The 26,127-nt window shown below is 36.2% G+C and overlaps 2 protein-coding genes across 2 annotated transcripts in view; one reads left to right on the top strand and one right to left on the bottom strand.

Annotated features, from left to right (window-relative positions):
• LOC126925143 (cyclic AMP-responsive element-binding protein 3-like protein 2) overlaps window positions 1–15,173 on the top strand; it is a 48,127-nt gene extending 32,954 nt beyond the window's left edge. Inside the window, exons 3-8 of the mRNA XM_050740442.1 lie at window positions 1,495–1,831; window positions 4,229–4,548; window positions 5,380–5,655; window positions 6,565–6,708; window positions 7,750–11,874; window positions 11,942–15,173. Of these exons, the coding sequence (XP_050596399.1) occupies window positions 1,495–1,831; window positions 4,229–4,548; window positions 5,380–5,655; window positions 6,565–6,708; window positions 7,750–7,935 (1,263 nt within the window). The 3' untranslated portion in view covers window positions 7,936–11,874; window positions 11,942–15,173. The remainder of the gene's footprint in view (window positions 1–1,494; window positions 1,832–4,228; window positions 4,549–5,379; window positions 5,656–6,564; window positions 6,709–7,749; window positions 11,875–11,941) is intronic.
• Window positions 15,174–16,752: 1,579 nt separating this feature from the next.
• On the bottom strand, window positions 16,753–25,557 carry LOC126925139 (protein amnionless-like). The gene is made up of 7 exons (XM_050740433.1): window positions 25,422–25,557; window positions 25,019–25,316; window positions 23,167–23,471; window positions 22,545–22,668; window positions 22,217–22,451; window positions 20,237–20,390; window positions 16,753–17,266 (listed from the first exon to the last, which is right to left on the bottom strand). The coding sequence occupies exons 2-7, from the start codon at window positions 25,295–25,297 to the stop codon at window positions 16,921–16,923; spliced, it is 1,443 nt and encodes a 480-aa protein (XP_050596390.1). The 5' UTR covers window positions 25,298–25,316; window positions 25,422–25,557; the 3' UTR covers window positions 16,753–16,920.
• Between the last annotated feature and the right edge of the window lie 570 nt (window positions 25,558–26,127).

Here is a 26,127-nt window from a genome sequence, read left to right as displayed (position 1 = left end):
CGGAGAGACGAAGAAAGCTGATAGACCAGGATGTATCGTAGATACCTCGCTAACGCGACATAAAACATAAAATATCGCGCCTATTGTTATTTCGATATTTACCGATGAAGCGAATTTTTTGAGACGACCTAGTGCCTGAGATAAGCTGGAATCGAGCGCTTCGACGCGCTAAAAAATGTCAAAAAATGAAATCAGAGTAAACACTTTGCCGTGCGAACGACCAAATATTTTTAAATTTCCCACGGCGTAACACTGCTTAGCTTAGCTTTTTCGATGGTTCTCCGGTAAAAGAGGGAAAAAAGTGCGGAACCTTGCGCGTTGACCTTGACTGTTGTCGAGTTCCGCATTGCTGGAGCGCGAAGGGCCCAAGGGAAGGGCCACTTGTAAGATCGTTGGCCTGGTGGGAAGAAGGGCGAAGAAGAGAGACTGTACCCGTGGCTGGCAGCTTCGGCCTTCAACTTGACCGGCCCGACTAGCGCCCTTCTCTTTGGTCGAGGCAAGCGTGACCGCTTCGGGATACGAGCACGTACAATTTTAGATGCGGGGTCCTTGACACCTTCGGCAACGAGACAACTGGCAGCCATTGACAGCCTCGAACGCTGCTCCCCCCCCGTCCATTGATTCGCACCGCGAGTCCTCCGTTGGTTTGGCTTGGCCGCGTATGTGCCTGGCAACTAGCGAGCGTACAAGAGAGACGAGCAACCTTTCCAGCGATCGGAAACTTCCAAGACGGGTCGAGACTCTAACCTGTTAACCGGGTTATGCTTTAACGCATTGTTGACAGGTCACCGGTGAACTCGTGCATTTATGCACAAAGTTCAGTTGTTAATTTTTGCTCAAGGTAGTCGGTCAACGACGCGTTAACGCGTTAATTTTACGTGAATTTTATGTATTTTGCCTTCGCACCGCAACGAATCGAAGTATGCGTATATCGAAATATAATCGAAGGGGATTTTTATTAATTATCCTCTTAAAGACAAACCATCCGTTTCCAGTATTGATTCCAGTCGTTTCCAGTTACAGTCGTTCGAGGAGCCCGAGCCATCGATTGCACCTAATGATTTTCTTTAAAATCTAAACGAAAACAGTCTCTTCATCGATCCTCGTAAAATCGAACTAGTTTTTCAAATTTCAAAGATTACAGTCGCACAGCATTGAAAAACATTTCGGAAATTAATTCGATTCGTTGACTAGCGCGCCAATTTTACGCGTTTTATCTTTCGAACATATTATGTAATACCTGCGCACTTCTTTCTGACAATGTCACCTAAGTCGTTCGTATTGTTACCTAAGTCGATCATTGTTCGGTCCATTAAGTACGAAAATGTGCACGATACACGTAACGCGCAAAACTATGATAGCATGTTGAAAACGTAGTTGTGTTATGATTATTCAACGCGAATTTCTGCCTAGCCTTCATCTTCTTAATTATATTCATGGAGATACGAATTTGCGTAAATTTGAACTCGTGACATAACGATGTTTTGCTTGCAGGGACTCGGCCAGGATGTTCTCATGGGAGCCAAAGAGGAAGAATGGGGCAACGCATTAAACGTGCGAGATAAATCCTCGCTGGGAGTTGTGTTAAGGGATCGTTTGATGACGGATGCCGCCCTCGGAGGTCCACGACCGATCAAGTCCGAGCACAATTATAGTTTGTTGGCGTCGAGTCCTCCTCCAAGCCCCGCGACACCCGGTGCCAACCCCCATACACCTAATTCCGGATCGTCCGCCGATAGGGTTGGCGCTTCTCTCTCCACCACTAGTTCCTCCATCGATTCTACCAATCTGGATCATCATAAATCGTTGGACATTCGAAGCAGAATCGATGGTAAGAACACACGAAAACTTGGACTATAGTTGCAATCTCTTTTGGGAAATTTTGTATTAGTCAACGGGAAACCCTATTAACGTTACAAAACCAATCATTAATAGCACCAATAGCAGTTATAAGTTATGCGAATCCAGTTGGAAAGAATTCATTTCCTCGTCTAGTAATTACGATATCTTTATCCAATGTTTAGGATAATTAATCTTCGAATATTTATATCTTATTATTTTATCAGTCTTATTTTTTACTGCCACATAGATGCAAAAAATAGAATATCTAACACTGCTGATAAAAATGAGTTTCCGCTAGACGAGGAATAATAAGTGGATTTCATAAAATGATTAATTAGATCTCCAATTAGTTGATCGTTTATTTTTTAATAAAACGATTTCTTCGAACAAATTCATTATTTGGGATAATTACGTAAGGTGATGTAGAAAAATCAATTCTTCACAAATATTTTCGAATTGCGAATATCTCGTTGATGATACCAAAAAATACATTAGATAAGAGTCGAATGGTTTCTTGCAAGATATCGCTTGATGTGTGATTGTTTCACTTTTTGTGAGTGGATATATGAGAGAGATACGAAGGCCAGATTTTTACTTTATTTGGTAAAACACATATTTTTATATTAGTCAGGATTTATCGAGTAAATTTACTAATGAATTCTTTGATCTATATACTACATATTTTGTGACTTTATCTTATTCATAGTTAGTATAGTATCTTAGTATATTCTCATAGATCGTTGTGAATCGTGCCTTCTTAATGTTTTATCAGTGAATCCAATAATGTGCTCGTGACTGCAAATAATCTTAGATAATCGTAATAGCACATAAGAGTATATCCTACAGTAGATCCAGATATCATTATCGGTAAATCTTAAGACCTCTAATCATATCGGTAGAGAGTATTGTGTAATATAATTCGTAATCTTAGCAAAATCGGGAAACTTTAGTAACTGTATTAAATCCAAGGAATCTTACTTCTACCAGCGTCAGTTGCAACAAATTTTAATATCGTCGTTATCGTTAAAAAATTATGAGAATCTAATTGCAAAACCACAAAGACTTCTAATATCACCAACAGCAAAATTTTGATATTATAATTCTTAACCCGATAAAACGCTGGTACTAATAATACTAATACCAATAATGATAATAGTATTAATATTAATTCTGTCACTAATATTAGTCTGTCACACACATTATCAAAAGAGAAGCTAGACTGCTATATCCGTATGTAGTAAACTCTGCAAATTCTATTATTGTCTCCACTACTGTCAACTTTCATTTTTAACAAAATCTTAATACTATTTACAGCTTCGTTGCTATTTTCAACTGTGTACCTTTCTTTACCAACGTAGTCGTTAGACGTATCCAATGCGGGTTTGCATCTACAAATTTCTCATAAACGCATACAAACTCACAGCATGGTAATCCCTATAATATTCCGTAGATAAGACACATTTCTGCTAAGGTTCAATCTCTCTGGTTGTATTGATAAAAATGCAAATTCGCAGAAACATGCGCAATCTAGTCGCAAGAAGTGCGTGCTATAAAAAGATCTAATGTCGTCATTAGCAGATCCAACAAATATTAACGTTGCAGCGTAACTACTATACGCTATCCATTCTCAGTACCAGGATTCTCAACTACACAAAGTCCTAACGTTACAATTTACGATCCTACTAATACTTGCACCTCCATTCACCGGCACATCTATCAGTCGCGAGAAACCTCCTCACCTTCCCACATTCGACTTTCGAGAACTTCTTCCTCAACATCATTACGGTGCATCGCGAATGACGGGGTAACGCTAATGCACGATACACTTGAAATACACTTGAAAGCTATAGCAGAATCTCTGATAGAGGGGGATATAACGTTACAGGTGTAACAGGAGTCTGATAATGCTGCTAATTTCAGGGAACCCCGTACTATTGGCAATATCCTACCGTCGTTAACGTGTCTCGTCAGTTTCATTTATACAGCCTGTATACGTCGTTGATCCATTAACTCCTCGAGGCGACCCACTTCGTATCATCGTATTGCTCGATGATATATCACAGTAACGTGTAATGACTGGATCTGATAGCGGTTGTCGCGATCCGTTTGCTCGTCGTGATTTCATTGTACACATTTGCACACGTAATTTGGACCTTGACGTTGTCTGTTCAGTTTCTTACAATGCAACGACAGACAGAAAAATATTTAGAACTGATACATAGTACCTATATACTTGGGTATTTGTGTACAGAATAATACATATGGGATAGCGTGCAAACATACGAAGATCGAGAGAATTTAGATTCAAAGTTGTTGGAAACGATCGTCTTATGCGAATAAAATGTGAAGTAAAGCGAAAAAACGGATGATATTTTTGTTTTTGCAGATATGGAGGAGGAGTGTTTCCCAGCGATTTCGATGAATACCGCGTCGGGACGCGACGAGCTGCCTTCGTCGTCGTCCGCGTCGTCTACCTCAACGATTATCCTAAAGAGAAGAAACAATGTAGTACCTGAAGACGTGGAGTGTACAGAGATCAAAGGCGAACCGATCAGCGCGCCTAGCAGTCCTTCGGAGTCTTGTCAAACGTCGATAACCGACGACAAAAACACGATAACCATGGTGTTTCCTCAGAGTCTTCATTTTTCGAAGAACCACATGTCGCAGACCAGCGATAGCGAGGAGGATGACGAGGAATATTATCAGGTACTTCCATATTTTCTTCATCTAGAATTCTTACAGATAGAATTCTGTTCGTGAAAAAGGGAATGTGTCAAATGTTACGTATCCCCTTTTACATTTTGCTGAATGAATTTTGTAAAAGCAAAGATCGAAGTGTATGATTATTAAAAATTGAGATCCACGTCTTAACGATATATAATACGACGATTATTCAAACGATGGAGGAACTTTCAAGCGCGAATGTCCGTGTTTTGTAGTCATTCGTAAACGCGTGCAAACACCTGTTCCAACAGATAACGTCAACTACCGAAACGTAGCTAATTATTAGAGTGGAACGATGTTAGTATAGATGTAACGACATGTGTTAGCTATTCCGTAATTTAACACGTGTAATTGTTACAGCAGAATGACTTTCACATAAACACTTTTCGTTGAATTCTGTTTGAACGAACTTCTATCGTTTTTATTTGAAGCAAATTTTTGTAAATATTCTATCTCTTTACATCTCAATGGAGTGTTTACTTCTTAATTCAAAATTTGCCTTTTCACGCTCTAGCGTATCCAAATGCAAATAAAATTAAAAAAGAAACGTAACATTTACGATGTTTCTCGACACGACAATTTCTCACTTTTTCATGGCACGCCATATTCTTCGTTTTTCTATGTAATTACGATTTTGATCGACAGAATTTTAATTCGAAAAGGAACAGAAGAACGAATATTCGACCATTGCAAAAACAACATTTCGTCGACGCTCGATATTCTTACTCGGTGATCTCAAATTACGAATATCTTTTCCTGATGCATCTAAGAATTATTAAGATGCTAAAAGAAAACAAACTTTGTGTGTCACAGGGTATGGAGGTAGAAGAGTACAACGGGGAGGCGAGCGATGAGAAACAGGCGGATCTACGCGCGTCCAGGCAGGGCCTACCGCCAACGCCGCCGAGCAGCGCCAGCTCCGACAGCGAGGGCACCGCTTCCGCTTCCTGTTCGCCGGAACGCCGAGATTCCCAGAGCTCCGCGCACGCACAGAATCTCAGAGGCCTGCTCACGCCCAGACTTTACATCACAAACGGCACGCACACCACCAGACAGCCGATACACACACCCTTGATTTCCTGTCAACCGGTGAGCCAAACTGGAATCTTTTTTAATTAACGCCACTTTTTTCCAGACGAATATGTAAAATAAGCGACTTTGAGTTATAAGATAGTCGACAACCTTGCAGTAAATTTATAATATAATTATGAAACGTTTTTACGTTATAAGCGAGCCTATGTCACGAGCGATAGCAACGATTTCTTCCTTTTTTATTGCAGATTTTTCCATGTCGTTGTATAAATACTCGATTAATTTTCAATTCTCAGAAAAGGTATGCATGCTCATATCGCTAGTTTATTTATTGCAAGGAGGTGGCGTAAGTAATAGTGCTTATATCATATTTTTCTTTACATTTCGTTTCTTGGCGCCTCGTTATTCACTCTGTCAATGAACGAAATATTTTATGCGAAATAAATGATAATATACCGATAGAGTAACTAAGAACTCGATATAAGAGCATAATATTGTGTAGGAAACTAGAAATGAGAAGGCAATAACCACCTTGTAATATAATAAGATATGGGCCTGAAGTACAAATAAATTATTAATATTACATTTTATGTAACGTATTTTACATTTAATTACGTGATTTACGTTCTATACATGCTTTCGTAAGAGTTTTATAAAAGGAAGGTACATCGCTTCTGACAGAAAATTTTGTTAAAAATTAATCAAATATCTGATGTCTTGCGCGAAATATGATTTTTCAAATTTTGTGACCTGATATATAATTGACAAGATATATAACGGACCGTTAATTAATATTGGGTCGTAACGTAAATAAGTTCGGTCGAATAAAGAAATATTATTGAGTTTGATCGGACTTACGGTTTAAAAAATTATATTTTGTAATCCAAAAAAGACATTCCTCCCGATAAAATAAACACAGAGAAAGATGAACGTAGATTGTGACGTTGCGTTAAATTCATCTTACAGAAAGGGTCGACGGGTGTTTTAACGTTGACCGAAGAGGAAAAGCGGACATTGATCGCGGAGGGATATCCAGTGCCTACGAAACTGCCTCTGACGAAACAAGAAGAGAAGTCCCTGAAGAAAGTTCGTAGGAAAATTAAGAACAAGGTGAGTGTCCAATACTTGTTGGAAAATAATTAGGCAGCGAATGTTTATGCAAGTTCATATTTTTAGCAACGCAAAACGTATTTTCGAACATTACGCATGTTCTTTTTACTTGTATATCCCATAAACCTGCAAACATCCGCGATCTGGGAATAATTATACCGCGTTCATGCTGGTTTTCCATTGAAATTGTCTATTAATGCGTAGTATAAAATTTGCTTTTAATCTTTGATTCTAGACAAGTTCTGTTCTCTGCTTGCATTTTAATTTTATTTTCGATTTCGATGGATGATAAATTTCGTAATTAATTAACATTTGAGAACAAACTTGCCCAATATCTTGCGTCTGTGTTAAATCTGACGACGATAATTACGTAAAAGCAAACACTTTGTCGCTAGTCATTTTTTTTTGCGGTACAGCTTTTTTCGTTTATAAATCAACGGCTGAAGGAAACGCTTAACTCTTCAAATATACACTGAAATAACCAAACTTAATCAAACAAATTCACCTTCTGCAAAATTTTAAACTGTTTACTCTAATTCAATTTCTCGTGCTTAATATTCTTGTGCCGTGCGAATAAATTAATTTAATTTTTAATATCATCTATTTACTTGGTTTTCGATATTTCCTATCTATATCGATTTTTAACGTGTCCTATTTATATAACACGTTATTTTTAATAATGTTCATTTCGTATTAATTTAACGTTGTCTACGTATTTAATGTTTCGTATCTAAATCTTAATTGTTTCTTATACGAATGAATTCTTTTTAATTCCCTTTTCATCTATACAGCACAACGAACAACATATCGTCCATATAATTCTTTCTTTAAATTCAACAAAATTTATACGAAAATATCTTCTCATTGGACACAGAATGGAATAAGGGAAAAATACATTGGACATGAGAATATAATTTCAACATGACGGCAGTAAAAATTATTAAGCAAAATTTGGCAGGAATGTTCCAACGCTTGTCCCAACCAACTTAACGCTTAACGAAGAACAAAACTCGACGCATGATCGGCTGTTTCGTGTTTCAGATATCAGCCCAGGAGTCGCGACGGAAGAAAAAGGAGTACATGGACGGCCTAGAAAGACGCGTGACAATGCTCACGAACGAGAACTCCTCCTACCGGGACCGACTAACAGCCTTAGAAGACACGAATCGCGAATTACTGAAAGAGCTTCAACGTCTCCAAGCACTTCTTCAACTACAAAACTCGTAGGCGCGCCGTTTTGAAACGACGTTGAACGTTAAACTACAAACCGACGATTTGAGTTATTATCAAGAAGACATTATAATCGCGGCCATAGTGGTCGGAAGGGCGATTTCGCGAAGACTGGTGGCCAAATAAAGGGCCTTAGAACGTGTTCCTGATCGTCGAATCGCGAGTGTTTTTTTTTTTTATCTTCTATGTAGTTTCCTTCGATCCTTGGACAATTTGCAATTTTCTTCGATTATAAAAGGGAAAGAAGAAAACTTACGTTTCCTCGATGGATATCTTTCGATGAATGATCCATCGAGTTTTTATGGGATCAAACGTTCTTGCGGACTATTTCCCAAATAGACCATTTTCCAAGGGAACAGTGCAATTTCCTTTACATTCCTGTGTAAAGTCTTCCTCGTGTAGCGAATCGAGCGTCGGTTGACTAGAACGATTCGCGATGAAAATATATTCCTTGGATACGCCTCGTCTTCCTGTTTTCCGTAGACAGGAGTCGGCGGAGGGTGCAATTCTGCCGGGAGTGCCTTGATTCGCTTATCTTTTTTCTTCCATCGCGAACGACGAATTGAAAACGAATTTTATTCTCTTTTCTCTTCTATTAGAAGTGTTTCGTTACGTTTCTGTTATTGTATCGCATCTAATGAATCGAATTTATCGAATTGTAACATATTGCGTAGAAAGAAAGGTCGATCGCTATACGATCTAAATGTGTAATATATCGAGAGCTTAAAATCGGAGTCAAAAATCGTAAAATTCGCGCTCTAAAGTGACTATAAAGAAGTTATTTTACGTGCAAAAATGAATCGGAAAAGCAAGAATAAAGTCTTTTCGTTAGAATCTTCGCTGGTGAGAAAATCGCGTTTGAAAATTGAAGCGAGATACACGAGTTGACTCTCGACAGGGCACGTGTCTATCGACGATTTTTTAGAAAATGAGACTTTAAAGGAAAAATATTATCTTGCATTTTCAACTTATTTTTACACGTAGACTCAACCTTCGGAGCAACGATACCATCTTCTTTCGATTTAGAATGAACCGAACATACACATATCCGACCTATTTTCAAATTCGATCATCTCGAAAACAAAATGTTAAATAAAAAAGATTCATTCTTTATTTTTAATTTAGTTTTGCTTACACAATAACCTTCTGCCACCTATTTTGGAACATTCGGTACATATAACGTTCGTTTCACACTTTATTTCGGAAAGTCGACTGTAACAGAAGCGATGTCCAATTTACCTCGGAAATTGAAATCAAAATGTAAAGAACAAATTTCTTAAAATTGATCGCATTTCAGTTTCCTTAAAGAAGAATACATTTTTAAAGGATAGCGACTCGTAACGAGATTCGATATTATTACAATGAATTAAACGAAGATCGAATTCTACGTTCGAGAACGTAACTTTCTTTTCGGCGTTGTTCATCTTTTACAGACAACTTATTCCACAATGTTCGATAAAGCGTATGGAGAGAGTTTTGATTCAAACGAAATTTTAACAAACGTTCAAAAGACGTGCGAAATTTAATTAAACGACAAGGATTAACCCTCCAAAGGCAGACGTATATTATATTTTTCCACACTCCGTAGTTACGCTGGGTCGTTTCCATCCAAGATAAATATCCTTGGTATTCTGGACTTTTAAAAACGTAAAAAATGCCTAGAATACTTATCGATCTCTTCATTGTATAATAAAGTCATTTATCAAGTCAAATATTTAAAATTCCTATCGATAAAAATCAAAATTTCGCTTGGACGAGTAACGACCCAGTTTAATTACGAAGAGTTAAACTTGTAGGGAGACATTTAGCGATAGATAAGCGTTCGCGCAGACTATTAAAGTATTTAGGAGCGTAAGTGCATTTTCAATCGAGTGTCGATTGATATTTGCGCTCGCTTGACAGCGATGATGACTCTTCGATTTTCGTCCAAATAATATAATAAAATTAGGAAACGAATATAGAGAACGAAGAATAGTTAAAATATAATATTAAGATGACATACAATTGAAACGATAAATGTCCAACGCGTTAACTATATAAATTATATAGATAATGAGTGATTATAATTAATGTGGTATTTTATCTAGAATGAATACAAGATGATCGTGTACGTCTATTTTCTCCAGAGAAAATTTGTTAGATTGAGATATATATATATATATATATATTTAGGAATTTATTTATAGATTAGGATCCATTCACGCGAGATATAGATTTGTATATTATATTTGTAAAAGAAGACGTTTATTTAACCATCCGTACGTTGTCGAGATGGTTCGCACCATTGTGGTTTTAAGAAGAACGTGTGCAATGATGTTGACTTTGATTATTTCTTCAAAGAACGCGCCACAGTATATAGATGTAATTTTTTCGTTGTTCTGTTATACTATGATACTACATTACGTGCGGTGTGATTCGTAGTACGATGAAGGAAGATGTTTTTTCGGATTGCAAACGGTTGAGAAACTGCAACGAAAAATGGAAAATGAAATTCGAATCTTTTTTTCTAGAAACGGATATTTTTCGAGAAGTATTGTATTCTAGACGTAATAAGCAGGGCTTTTCTCTTTTCTGTTTTTTGAACTCCTTCGGGATTCTTAAAATTCTCGCGTTCTTTATCGAAAAAGTTTATTTAAAAAAAAAAAAAAAAAATAAGAAAGTAAAAACAGAAAATAGTCGAAGAACGTTTTCTGCGAAAAAGATATTTTCTGTGTAAGAAGTGTTTTTATAAAAAAACACTCGGTATCGAAAATATAACTTCTCGATAAAAATAAATTTCTCGAGAGATTTGCAATTTAGAAGATAACAATGGTTTACAAATACACGCACAAAGAATCGTATAAAATTTAATTGTTCGAAAAATATCTAAGAAATCTAATCCTCGATTTTAACAAAAAGTCGGTAATCTGTTAACTTTATAACGAATCACGCCACACTTTGCATATTCTATGCTCGCACTGATCACGTGTATCGTCGAATTTCAAAAGCGACAAATTTTCATTGTCTAATGGGTACAAATATCACCGATAATGTTCACGATCGTGTGAATTAGAGTTAAAAGAAGGGTCGACGAATGGTTCTACTTGTCTCGAACACGAGCGCTGCCATTGATTACTATAACGATCTTCGAAAGTATGATACTTTCGGCCGTGAAGTCTTGCTGATATAGTTAAGCACGAGAAGAAAAAATTCTCCAAACGATTGCATTTTCTTGAATTTTGAAATACATAGGAATTTTATTAACGCATCAAGTGCCATGATAGTTAAAAAAGAATTATTATATTACAAAATTATACGAAGACTATAATAGAACTTTGATTATGGGAACATTTAGATGGAAAATTCTGCTTTTCTTCAAATTCTGCTGTAATATCTCTATGAAATTTTCCAACCATCTAACATATCGCACTGTGTTACGTGACGTACATAGCGCGCGTAAAAGTCTGCGTGTGTATTATTGATGAAAAGTAAAAGAAGAAACGAACGTCGGAGTATGTTTTTGAAAAAAGAACGATTTTATTTGAAGTGGAGGACCGCTTGAGAAATTCTGGGAAATGATAGAACCGTTCTTGTCTGTTTTAGTTGGCTATTTAAAGCTCGAAGCCGAACGAGCTTCAGCGTCTGGAACATCTATTTTTATGCAGAATTCGCTGGGTCATTTAAACAATAACAAATGTGTTAGGTTCGGACTACGTCTACAATTTGGAAGCTCTATCTTTTATTTCAAACAGGTTGTCCGAAAGATTGGTTATGAGATAGATTGGATAAACAATTTGGTAACTTATCGTGACGTGATAATTGTTATCACGTGTTGAGGTAAACTCAAAGGATTTATTTTATTAAATATTCTTTTGCCAAAAGTCATATTTCTCTGCGATAATAACAATCGACATTCTGTTTTTCTTTTTAATTCGGAATTCTTATATTCTGTATAGAGTACCTTTAACGATACAATAAATACATGTTAGCTTTTTGTATAAAGAATTTAACCGCAAACTTTTAGGCAAGTTACTAAATTTTTCAATTTGTCTCAGCAAAGAAAATATTTCTGCCATAAGTCTGCTAATTTAATCACAAGAAAAATGGCGTTTCAAAAGTTACCGTTTTATTTTAAAAAAATTAAAGGGAAACAAAAATCAGAAGGGGACGATTTTTCCTATTTGCAGAAAACCTGATTAATCGATCAAAGGGTAGGATAAATTTTAACTGACATGGCATCAAACGTGTTAATAAATATCAAAGATGGTTGAAGAACGTTTAACAGAATAATTCAAGGCTCCGGTACATAGAACTTCGATGGCGCGTTTCCGATTTCTTCGTCGAACACATTTTCGATCACGATCGAGGCTCCTCGCGCGATTTTGCCATCTCATCGTTCGCGATCACGCGTCGCGGAAAATTTTCCTCCTGGCTTAGATCCAGGCTTCGAACCAATTGAAGTTCGCGAAAACTTTTACTTCGATCAATTTGTCTAGCCGTCGTAAGCCCACGGAACAGGGAATTTTAAACACGACCCATATCTTAAGCGGATATTGGTAGCTGAGATCTAGAGAATTTCCAAATTTCAAATCCTAAACTTTGAAATTTTCAAATTTTCATCTTTTCGAAACTTTAAACGTCTCGATTTCTCTTAACTTTATTCCTCTGACTTTTCAAGTTCCGAATTCTCCAAATTTCCGAAGCTTCGAGTTTCCCGAATCTGCAAAAATGTAATCGACGATAAATATATTTCCAACTTAGGCTCCCGGAAAATAAGTCGTTTCGTATTTGTAATGTAACCAATTCGTGGTGTGGTTATTCAACTTTCGCGAACAACAACGAAAATCCGTGAAAAAAGTTATCGAAAGAAACGCGATCTCTACTCAAACTCGAGAAAACTATCGTAGCAAAGATACTCGTAAAACTGCCAAGAGATTGAACAAAAAATTAATGAGTTTACCAAACAGTGTCACGTGTGTTTATAGTACGCTATTGAGAAGAAAAAAAATACGAGAAAGACACGCACACTCGTGCGTTACGTACTAAGGGTAAAAAAAGCGGCAAGACGTGTAAAAAAGGCAGGCTAACTCGGCGTCTGTCAATTACTTACGCCTGACTGAGCACATCCGCAAACGTGAATCCTACCGACTTTAAAGACCGATGTGCTTATAACGTTCTTAAAGGGGATACTGTTTTTCGCGCTTTCAGTTGTTGACCCTATCGGCGGTACGAGATCGTGGCGTGACACCTGCACTTATGGGGTAATATCGATGCATTAAAGATTAAAGCTGAGAGTCGAACACCTACGGGCGTTTATTACATCAAGTAGAGGGTGTTGGTCGCAATGGTCTCGTAAATAGGAAGAACGTAGAGGAATTTTCCAATGGAAAGTATCTCCGGCTTGGATAATATTACGGTGGAACTTTGTTTATTCGAAGAAAATTTTAACTGCCCGACGAATCGAAGTTTTGCTGGTTGAATTCGTTTATCTGAACACGCGCTGCTATTACGCGAATGAGAAACGATAGGCAGCAAGGACAATCGGCGAACTCTAATTATAATAAACTGTTTGTCCCGTGACAAGTTCAGATAAATGTAGTTCCAGTGCGTAGGTAGAGATATGTTAATTTGGTATTTGAAGGAAATTTAAAAGTTGGAAAATTTGTTCGATTATTCGAAACTGTGTACGTCCGAATGACCAAATATTGGAATTCTCGAGTTTCCGCAACTTTGCATCTCCGAATTCCTAGACTTGCAAATTTGTTGATTTTCGAATTGCACGTTGAAACTGTCAAATTTTATCTAAACTCTTCGTACTTTCGAATTCCCAAACTTCGAAGTTTCCAAGTTTCGAAATTTTTTACGATTTCGTATCTTCAAACTTTTCAATTATCTAAAATTCTTCAAATTTCAAGCTTTCAAATCCTGAAATCTCTAGATCTCTAGCTTATCAAATCCCACACGCTAAAAATTCAAAGCATCTAATTGTGAGTTTCTAAATTCCCTAATTTGAGTGTTCCCTAATTTCACAATTTCCAAGATTCCGTGAATCGTTCCGTTTTCAAAGATTGTCTAAATTCTCTTTGCCAACTTCTACACCACTTGCGTTCTTCTCGAATAACTTCACGCTCTTCGATCCGTGCGTTTCTAGGTTGTTTCAAAGTCGATCAAATGTCTATGTAAATTAATAAATCTCGAGATATTTGAAGAATTACTTGTTACAGTCCCCGTTAATCCTATTCGCGAGAAACAGACGCAATTTACACGCCGGTGTTATCCAACGATTCGCGGAAACCGTAATTTCTGCTATACAATTATACGAGTACGTACGTAAATTCGCTGGAGGAAGCCTCGTATCGTTAGATAAGAATCATAGCCTGTCGCGCAGGGAATCGTATATAATTTCTTGTACAAAATGCCAATTGAACGCGGTTTTATCCGGAGGAAATGAGAGAAAGAGAGGAACAGAGAGAGAGAGAATGAGAGAGAAAGAATTTAATATATTCTATAAACGAAGCTTTATATAAATGGTTATATATATACATATATATATATAAATATACATATATATATACATAAGATATTTCTATATAAACAGATAATATATGTATACACTAAAGAAAACGTACACAAACACATTTACGAATCTACAAAATAGACAACGAGAGAACGATCGTCATACCATAGACTGTGGATATTTATGGAATTTCATATTTTTATCGCTCGAACGATCAAGAAATGGATCAAGAAATCTGTAAACAGAGATTCGTACCACGAAATTAGATATCATAATTTTATCGTGGACATCTCGTATATTTTTGCACGTTGTATGCATTTTAAGAGTTGCTATTCTTCCAAATTTCTCGCATTTCATACCTTTAAATATAAATGCCTAAAGATCCGCAGGCTAATCACACGCAAACAGACACGTACACGCAAATAACGTTCGTTCGATTTCATTATCGCGAATCGATGATCGATCCTCGATTCGTAGAATACATTCGCTGCATCTGTGTGCCCCTGCACCAAATATCTGATGTATCGCGTGCATTATATTATTTATCCGCAGAGACTAACTGTGTATATCTCGGTATACGTGTCCTCGTGTTAGCTGTGCAACGACTTATCCTATTATCCCGACGAGTAAATGTCTTTACGCGATTATGGTGTGTCGCTGCCACGTGGACGCCGGTGCACGTGGTCGTTCGTCTAACTTCGAACGTTGTATGACAAATGAATAAACACATGTGACTTAATTCTTTTGTTTTCGACCTTTCAATTCTCAACCACTAGTCCAATTTCGTGTCTGGCGTAGCTCAATTTCCTGGCAAAATATAAGAACTGTCGACGATATAATATCATATTATTTTTTACATTTTTCAAATTGTTCTTTCATTATCGTTCACATAGTATAAATATACTCGCACTAGCTAAGAGCAATTAGGAGATTTTGACTTTCTCAGTTTAGATAATTAGCGTAGTTGGATCGTGCCGAGCGATTGGACAGGTTTTTTAAACGACACATAACTCGATGAACTTTAATTATTTTCGCTTGAAAATAACGATGAATATCGTTAAGATATAAAGAACGCGTATGCGTGACATCGGCTGATATCCACAAGGTTTTATGTTTCTTTTTAATGAAAATCTCCAAGCGAACTAATGGAACGTTTGTATAAAAATTCGCAAATTATAATAAATATAATAAAATAATTGAATATATATTATATTAGCGCACATGAAAAAAAAAGACGAAGAATTATATATACTACATCGAATCAAAAATCAATTGGTGTCTCAAGACCATTTTCTTCCCTTTAAACGAACACCGCGTTAAAGAAAGTTCGTCCTTGATTTCCCAAATTTCGTTACGTCACCTTTAGAGTTGATCTTTCTAAACTACTTTTATATTCTTCTCCAGATAATTTACAATTTTGTTATGACTATGTAAATCGATATAACGAGCTGGAATAATAGTTCGTAGACGGTATTCCCAGCAGTCCGTGCCTCAAAGTTAAATACATTTGTTCGTAGATTATTGAGCGTCCTAGTTCATTGGGATGTTTCCTGCTCAGTCTCCTTGGGATTAACTTGGAACATAAGTTGTTTACTAGTGGGTTTAGGTGGTCTTCTAATCCCTTCTTAATCTTCCTACACAAATTCCTTAGTACTTGTAATACATGGCACGATAGATGGAACGATTGTAAACGAAAATAACCTTCGCCAGCTAATTGATTTTGCACGTACGTGAAATAATCATGTGACGTCACTGTTCGCATTGGCAATCTTATCGGGTTTACTCTTCTGTTAGGTTTCACAGGATCATCGAGCGTTTTCATCAAAATATCGAGTAACCGATACTTTGGAATTCGATTAAAGCGAACTACCAAAGAAGTACTTTTGCTCGTTTAATTCTCTTCGTAATTCTAAGTGAAAAAATTACGTATTTTACTCGATATGCCAACTTAATTATGCCGTCGAAATAAGACCATTCGTGCATCACATTTCACAGCCCAATCTGATAGGGCTCCACAATTGAATCGACCGTTCATTCGCGTTTTAATTAAGATTCTGGTAATGAATTATCGACCTCCACTTCCTGATAACATTGTTTCGATCTCTTCTCATTTCCTGGACGTCCTTCGAATTTTAGAAACAAACAAATTTTTACGCCGTTGAATTCTCTGGCCCGATTAGTCCAAAAGGTGTCTTCGATAATTTTTGATTCGGTTGTAGCGAATTTTTTATCGTTAAAAAATATTTCAAGTTTTCATTTCTTAAAAAAAATCAAACGACGCACGAAAAGGAATATTGTCAGTTTCGAAATAACGCACATTCACAATGGTTATAACGTTTATTGAAAAAGAATGATCATACAGCGAATCATTTTTATATTACAACGTAATAAAAGTTGCTTTGTATTTGAATTTAAATAATATAACTTTATGCGGTGAAATGCTGTAATTTCCACCAAAAGAGAGAAGCAAGAGAATTTTTATCGTTTTATTGATCGGTGTCAAGATCCGCTTCTTCAATTTGATTATCCACTTTACGTTTAAGAGTCGATAAACTGAGAGGAGCTTCCATATTTAAAACCTCCTCGTCCTCCTTGCGCCCTTTTCTTCTCGATCTGTACAGAGGATTTTCGAATCTTCCACCGGAAGAAGGATCGTTTCCATCCGCTTCGTTGTCTTCGAGATTTGGTTCGTTGGCGACGTTGGCAATTTGAACGTTACTCTCTGCACTATTTTCAAATCGAGCAAAACCGAACGGTTTGCTACCCTGCGTTTTGTCCACTCGAATTCCATCCCTTATCGAAGAAAAGATCTCCGAGAAGCCCAGCAGGAAACTGCAAATAATAACGAGACATCTGATTAAAATTCTGGATACTTAAATACGTATCGTAGTTACATCGCAAATCTAAACGTAGGATTTTACATTGGTCAGATGCAGCAAAAAGTACATTTTAAAACTACCTTCATTAGTTTACTTGCATTTAAAACAAAAGGTTTGAAGTTTCAAACATCTATCTTAGATAACTAAATTTGGGAATATCTGCCGTTGATCTCAAAGAATAGTGAAAACTACTTTCGTGGGGAGAACATGTTATGCCTTAGAATATTTTGAAATTTATTTAGAGAACATAGAATTTTTCATTACATATGAGAGAAAAGGTATCAGTGACATAAAACGTTATTATAACATTTTCAGCACTTTGGGTTATTAAATTATCCTTAAACATTCTTTTTTAAAGCTACAAATTTACGATACTTTTACTTGTAAACGGCATTACTCTTTGATGAAACAGAGTTAATTAAATTACAAAAGTTTCTAGTTCCTATTTTCTAGTTTCTAATTACATAAGGAAACAATATCCCATTTTTATTCTTCATTTTCTCCTTTCGTTCGTTACTTTATGAAATTATGTTTTCTTTTTATTTCCCTGTTTCTTCTAACAATTTGAAACTTCATTTTATATATTGCCTGATTAAGTGGACAAATATTTAATAGCAGTGGCGTTCCTCTGTAGTTGTGGAATACGAGTTTGCATTCGTAGTTGAAGAAACGAGTAACACGATAAAGACTTCTCCGTTTCTTCCTTTTCTCGACCTTTCGCTTTCCTCGTCTTTTTCCGCTTCTCCTTTTTCTTCGATTGCTTCATGAATCTGCATCTCGCTATTGGTTATATTCTTTATTTCTTATAATTATATTTACACAAGCGATAATTTACGCTCTATCGCTTATTTTCTTTAACCTTTGCATCTACCAGAGATATCCTTCCTTTTTTTCCTTATTAATCTTCTCTTGGAAATATTATTTTCTGCTTCTCTCCTACGATTCGTTTTTCCTTCGGTGATTGAAAATGTTATTTCACAAACTGTTTGATTAGGTGTCTACATTCGCTTTGTACATTGTATTACCACCGTACTGCTTTCCAATGATTCGATCGACAGCAAAGAGAACTTTTGAAGTTACACACGTTCCAATATGCAGTTCGGTTTACCGTACGTAAACACTGATACTATTGCTGCAATTCGAAGCAACCAGTGCTGTTTCGCTGGTGATTTCGTTATTCAAAATCACCGAGATTGCGACTCGAATTTCTGCTACTCGAACGGAATTCATAACAGATATTTGTAATAAAATGAATTTCTGTTTACGATGGGTAAACCAATCGTTGTTTGTAATAACTTTGTAAGCGGACTTCTTGCATAGCCGAATATAAATGCAAAGATCAAATTGATTCCCGACTAAATTTCAAACGCTCAAACTCAGTGAAATAAAGATGCACACACTCACGACCACGTAATGGACAATATCTTACATCGCTAAAGTTTTCCAATACGTTGGAAGAAATATCTTTCACCGAATTTTATCGATACTTGCAAATTCGTCAATCTTCAAACCTTCAAATTTGCAAATTTCCAAACCTCTCGATTTTCAAGTTTATTCGGTTCGCATCAGATTTTTCAATCTTATTTCGATCGCTAAAACGTTCTCACGATTAAACGTTTCAAGAGACATATAAATGTTTCAAAAACATTTGGTTCAGTCTCGTTTAAAAGTATGCCGAAGGGAGGTTAATTTCGAAAACATCCGGTTTAACGGGGCTGCGAGCGAAGGAGAAACGCAGTCAGTTGCAAACTGCGCCTCGTGTTTCATATTCCGTGTAATTACTTTTTCCATCGCGTTTCACTTCTTTTTCTCCCTTTGCTCCTCTCTTTCCCCGTGTTGTCTCTGCCTCTCAACGATCCTCGTCATCGACACCCACGTGTCGCTGGAATATAAGGGTCAAACGGGACGAGCTTATAGAAAGCTTCATCGCCGTTTTCCCAACGAGTCGCACGTAATCGTTGAGCAGCTCGCTTCCGTTTGTCGTTCGCGAAAACACGCATCGCCCAGCTATTTTCGACGATTTATTAATTCCGCCTTCTCCTTTCTTTTTCCCCTTTTCCTTCAATCTTCTCTCTTTCATTCATTTGCTTGCTTAATTGGCAGCGTAGAACGCGAAGAGATTTTTAGTTTACTCGAAGTTAGCTTTGCACGTGGAATCTTTTGAAAATGCGAAAATATGAAAATTCAAAGGATCGTGTTTTCGTAGTTCGAGCGGCTATTTCACAATTTGCGGGGACATTAACAGGTGCATGAAAGCGGAGGTCCGAAGGTTCGACGATCGGCGAATCCACAGATTCGGAAATTTACACGTTCGAAGTTTGAAAATTTGGGAATCTGAAGATTTACAGGTTTGGATCGTGAGAACATTGAAGGCGAAAATTCGTAAATTTGCAAATTTGAACGTCAACGGATATTTGCAAACCTGTGAATCCTATGGTTGTAAAATTTACAGATTAAAACGTGGCAAATTTGGAAATCTCGAAACTTTGTAACTTTGAAGTTTTGACACTGACAATTTACAAATTTCACTAATCAATTCAAAAGTATTAATAAAGTTCGAACGTTTCGTCTAGCAACGGAGAATTCTGACGCGTTCGCCACTGTTTGTTAATCCATCTGCGAATGATTAATAAATGAATGGTTTTTATGTTAAAATATGTACAGCGCTTTTATGGTAAATTTAGAAGCAGGAGGGATTATCATATTTCTGTTGCTCTCTGTATCGTCTGGCTGTAGCTCATAAATTTCTTCAACCATTTTTATCCGAAGTTAATCCTGCAGGAGACTAGAATTCTCAGAAGGTACAAAAAGGATAAAAGACTGTATATCGTGACGTTATAGTGCCTCGTAATGAGAAAAAGAGTTGGAAGAAAGGATATTATCTCCTTAGCTTGATCATTAATTAATTATACTAAGTACTTACTGCCTGTAAGAGTAGCCAAAGTATAAAAAGAAGAGGAACAGAAGAAGAAGGACGATCATTGGCATTCCCAAAAAGGGAACCAATGTAATAGCCATACGATTATCTTGCACGGCAGAGCCAGTTACTTCTGTAGAGAAAACTTCGATTTTCATACCTATTAAAAAGAGAAAAGCACGATAAAATAAGGAAGATTTAAATCTGTTGTGGTCCTCCATTTTTACGTTTCAATCTTGTAACGGAAGCAATAAATTCTTGTTGTAAGAAGCAAACAAATTTGTCATGTTTTAAGAAATACTCTGACGTATAAACAACGAGTGTTGTTCCATACTTTTCTCAAATTTAAAAAATCCGCGAGAAAAGAAAAATACGATCGAGTCGAAGACGATGCAAAGAGTACTCCATTTTTAAGATAATTCGTAATCAATTTCAGGACTTTTAGCTCATTGGGAAATGTTATTCTTCCGATTAATTTCGAAGACTTAATAATTGCTGTTTTGTAAGGAAAAGATGATTTAATATTTCGCCATAATAATTTACGATTTTATATTAGACTCTATTTATATAAAAATCGAGCAATAAGTTAATTCGTTCTATTTATTGTAAATCGAATTCTTTGATATAAAGATGGTAGACATTGAAACTAAAGAAGCATTGAAAGTCACTTTTTAATCGCTTGTTGATCGAGGAAATATTCTGTTAAAAAGTTTCAGGGAATTTTCCGACTTTCTTTGATAAAATATAAAGTTTACCTTGTCTAGAAGAGGAATAACTTTCATTAATCTAGAATGAATGAAAACTGAAATTAATGCCGTTGGAAAGTTTCTTTTTAACGACTCGCTAATTGAGGAATATTTTATATCATTATAACTTTCTCGCGACAGTCGCCAATTTAAGTTAGTAGTTTTACTTAATTTCAAGTAGATAAAACGTAAAGTATTTAAACGTATTAAAAGTGATAAGTAAAATAATATTTTCTTGTGAAAAGAGCATAAGAAATAATGGGAATGTTAAACATAGAAAGTGTTTCGAGGGGAAATGTCTCGAAAGAACGATGGTTGCCTCGTCGATGAAGCTAGAGTAGTGGGTCAGCTTAATTGTTTTCTATGTAGTGGAAAATGCAGTAAGTAATATTATCAGGCCGTGTCTCGTTCAAGAACTGTATGATTATTCATGAAATCCATAGAAACCATTTTGAAAGTTCGTTCTTCCTCACGAGAAATAAATAATTTATTTCCTGCATCGCGTGTAACTATTCCTCTGCATATTTTTACACAAATAGAGAACATCCGATGTCAATTTTTAATATGGCGAGATCTTTAAAAAGGGACTTGTTTCGTTCAAAACATACGTTACGACGATTAAAACGAGAGAAAATAATCTAAAAAAATGGCCACAGCTACACAAATTTATGTTGAGATAATACTTTTAATTCCAATATTTTTCGATATTCGATAATATTAATTTTTATATTTTTAATTCTACTTCTGATATACGTGGGGATATACAGGGTGTCCTAGACGATTGAAATTGAATACAGGATAAAGGAAAGTGATAAGATAACAATAACGACAGAAAGCAAATCGTGACATCGTCCATGTTTAATAATAAAAACACGAGCAGAAAGAAAAGTTTCGTCATTCCAAACTTCCACTTAACACACGGCTATTTGCACGCGAGTGTTTAATTAAACTCGTTCGTTCCTTCCGAAAACGTAGCCTTAAATAAAAAAACGTTATTCTCCTTTTTCCACTTATTTTTCCACGTAGAATCGCTAGCCGACCGATTGTACGACTATTTCTAAGACGGTCCGTATATTTTTAATTCTCATTTCTACGGAATTGAATTAAACGATAAAAAGAATGGATAGAAACGATGGAACAGAAACGATAAAAAGAAAAATCATTAGTTACGTACATATTTAGAGATAACGAAGCAACGAGAAGAATAGAAAATGAAAGGATTAAATTAGAGAGAATTTACTTTGCAACGCTCTCTTTGCGTCTTCTGTAGCTTCCAAGATATCGATTTCCGAATAGTCGAGCTTCTTCTTTATCAAAACCTCGATAGCTCCGTTCCAGGTAGGTCTTACGTGCCAAGCGAGCTTTTCAGCGTATCTTTCTAAAGCCTCGTCTGTTAATACTTGAACCATTGATAGAGGTACTTTGTTTGTTAAAGACAGTCGACCGCCACAGTATCGACAGCAGTGACCTTCCACCTACGCTCGAATGTTATTTCAAAAATGAATTTCAAGAATTTATTACATCTATGGGAATTTGCGTAAAGGATAATAATTGTTGGCTGAATTTACCCATATGGGATATTCACAGGGCGTGAATCCACACTTTGGTCTTTCGATAGCACAAATTTCTTCGAGATAGTAACCATTTGGATCGTCTTGGCAGGGACACTCCTTGCAACTATAGCCCACGTATCTGTAGAATTTCATCTTGCATCATTTTTAAATATCGTAGGTTTGTAAAAGTCGCGACTGTTTAATTCGATGCGGCGTTTCGAAAGTCTAATAAAAATTTGAATGAATACACGGAGACACGAAACTCTGAAGTTTCGACGTTTCAAAATCTGGTAGTCTGAATGTTCCGAAGGTTTGACAATTGCAAAATTTCTTGCAAGGTTTACGAATTTAAAAGTTCAAAGATTTCAAAGTCTGGAAGCTCCAACATTTAGATACCCGGATTATTTGAAAATTCCAAGATTTGCGCATTTGAAAGCTGAAAGAATGGAAAATTAAAAAATTGGTAAACTCTGAAGTTGGAAGGTTTCGCAATTTAAGAACGTCGAAATTCGGAAGCTTGAAAATTGGAAAGTTTGGAAATTCGAACATTTGGAAAATCGTAAATCCTGCAATTTGCAAATTTTTTACTCCGAAACATGGTAAATTCTTCATGAAAAACTTGTTCAACGAGACGCACTTTACTGTGAATATTCCTTTCTCGAACTCTCTACTGTGAACCATGTCTGCCCATTGCCACGCTTTATAGGGTTGCTTTTCGTCCATCATTCTCACCGATTTCACTTCGATATTCTTCATTGGCAAAAGTACGCTGAAGGTTTGATTCTTTCTAGGAAGTACGATATTATCTTGGCGACATGGTACTTGCTCGAGATGCGGCGCTGCTATTGAACTTCCGCCCCAATTTTGAGGGTCAGCCCAGAATAGGTGACCCGACCTTGACCACTGGCTGATTTTCTTTGCTGATTTTCCTGCTTCGCTAAACTATTATAATTGATCGATTAATTGGTTAATGAACTGACTAAGCATAATAATTGTTAGCTAGAAAGAAATTTTCCAACGAAAATAAAAGGACGATCTTAAAGAATGACAATTTGCGGACCTGATTGCGAACGAAAAATTTGTCAAGAATATTAAGAGCATCTGTCAAGCAACAAGAAACGTTATTTTATCCAAGATTCGATAGGAAATTTAAGAAGAACGAGTGTAAAGATGAAAAAGCGGCAGCCAAACCTACCCCTGTGTTGCACTTAATCTTCATTTTCTTCAAATTCTGATCCAGCTAGAGAATAATTATTCATCCATGTCGACATAATAATTCTTCAGAAATTCTGCTGATGAATCAATTGAAGTTTGAAATCGGGAAAATCTGAATTACCATCGGGTTGTTGCTACGATAATTGCTACGTGAAAGCAATAGCCAACAGCGATCTTGTGGTACTTTGGATTTGCTAGATTTCAAACTTTAATTGATTCGCCAGCAGGATTTCCGAGGAATTATTTCGTAGACGTGTCGGTATCTGAAGAAGACGAAGATTAAGCTAAGGCATGGGTAAGTTTGATCGCTGCCACTTTTTCATCGCCGTCTTTTCCGTCGTTCTTTTTTAATTTTCCTCGAGAGATGCACTTAGATGTCTTGCGAGACTTTCTCGTTCGCAACGAAGTTCAAAAATGGCTATCTTTAACATCCTCCTTCATGGTTAATAATTTCATAATTAAAATTTTGAAAAGAAAGGTCAACAATTTCGTAAACTTGGTAATTTCAAAATATATTTCCATTTTCTTTCGCAGTCGCAGTTTCCATTTCATTTTTACTGATTTTGAGTTTACCGAAGCAACTGCTGAAGCATCGTACTCATTTTATTTCCACCATTCTGCGATATTGCTCGTTAAATCTTGCTTTCGAAAGCAGAAGAATTAGATTTACGTCTTGTTTGTCGATTCTGTTTCGCAGGCTATTAAACAACGAACGAGAAGAATACGACACAATGTCGATACAATCTTCGGGCTAATCGTGTATCGTGTATATCGAAATATATGTATTTTATTACGAGTTTTTTTTCTTGGCATGTTAATAATTTCGATCGTGGAAAAATTAACGAGCGATCGAAAAATTCTACTTACAATTAGTAAGATCAATTTCATTTTAAACTTGGTACTTTAATTTACCATTATTATAAATCTACCATCTGTCAAACATAAAAACAATTATTTATAATCACGTCTAGAATAATATTACGTTGTCAAAATATCAATTACTAAAATAATAATTATTAATTATTATCAAAATAATAATTTCATCTAAAGATTGCAAAATGAAGCTTCACAAATGTCAATTTCACCTGTGAATACACTGTCACGTTAATTTGTTACTATTTATAATACATAATCCGGTAACCTATGAACTAAATTTACATCACGTATCTAACAACTAGTAATATTTATATCACGCAGCCGATCATCGATTAATTGAAATATCATATGTCTTTAGTCAGTTATTTGTTCATTCACACGTGTTTCTTAATTCCTACCTGTAATTTTCCATTGCTGGGCAAGACCAAAGATCCAGATCTAGGTAAATCGATTCCAGACAGCCTTAAATCGATCGATTTTCCAATTCCCACTGCGTGTCTCATATCCAAAGGAAATGTCACGTAACTGTCTAATTCCGGTATCCGTTTCCCGATCCAATTTTCAGCCGTTTCCCATTCTAAATTTGGAAGCCAATGCTTCTCGACACCGAGAACTACTTTTATAATTAACAAAGATTGGAAAAATGTCCAAGCTTCGTAAGGAACTCCACATTTCATGATATCGAGCAACGGTTTCCTATAAATTAAAATCTTACAGATTTCTGAAATTTCTCGTTCCTTTAACAACACTGATTTATCACGAGTAGCGTAAAAAGTTCTTTTAATTAATCGAAGATTTTACTTTTCGATTTCAAGATTTAAAGCTTCGTGCGAGTCGAGAGAGAATTGATTCTTATAAAAAGGTTCGGTTAGAGTTTAGGCGAATAGGGACGAACGATTGTCGAGTTAAACGATCGGAAACTGAAGCGAATAATCGGAGTTGAAAGGGGGCGTGCGTAGAGATTTATGGCAAGCTGCTGCAGACTCGGCCTATTTATCGTGATAATTTAAGTTTCGACGATCTTTTTACAACGACGATGTAGAAACCCGTTCGCGAAGACATTTCTATACTTTGTATCGTTAGGAACGGTCAATTTTTCTATTTTTAAACTTCGAATCTTAATATAATATTGCGGTATCTTGTAACAATCAAAAAAGGTAAACGTATTACTTTCATGTTTGTTAATTTTCTAGTTTTCATGTTACTTGCTGTCTAAAAGCAACCTCTCGTATTTTCTATTACCAGAGATCTTCGATGTAATATTCTTATCCTTTAATTGAATTTTTTAAGATTAACTATCTTTCTTTCTTGCTTTTCATAGGCGACTGAAATTCGATCACTGCAACAATGACAGCTGCAATATCAAAGCCGACGCGAAGTCTATCTCGAATGATTCTGGAAGCATTCGCGTTTCTCGACATTCAAGGTCCTTCGTTTATCCTCGATAAGGTTTGTCAAGGATTTTTAAGGCATCATCACTTTTCTCTTTTTTTCTTTTTTCTTTTTG

Source organism: Bombus affinis, chromosome 15 (genome assembly GCF_024516045.1).
Source record: "Bombus affinis isolate iyBomAffi1 chromosome 15, iyBomAffi1.2, whole genome shotgun sequence".
Lineage (NCBI taxonomy): Eukaryota > Metazoa > Arthropoda > Insecta > Hymenoptera > Apidae > Bombus > Bombus affinis.
Note: the sequence above shows the minus strand (reverse complement) of the source record. Positions and strands in the feature narration are given on the sequence as shown.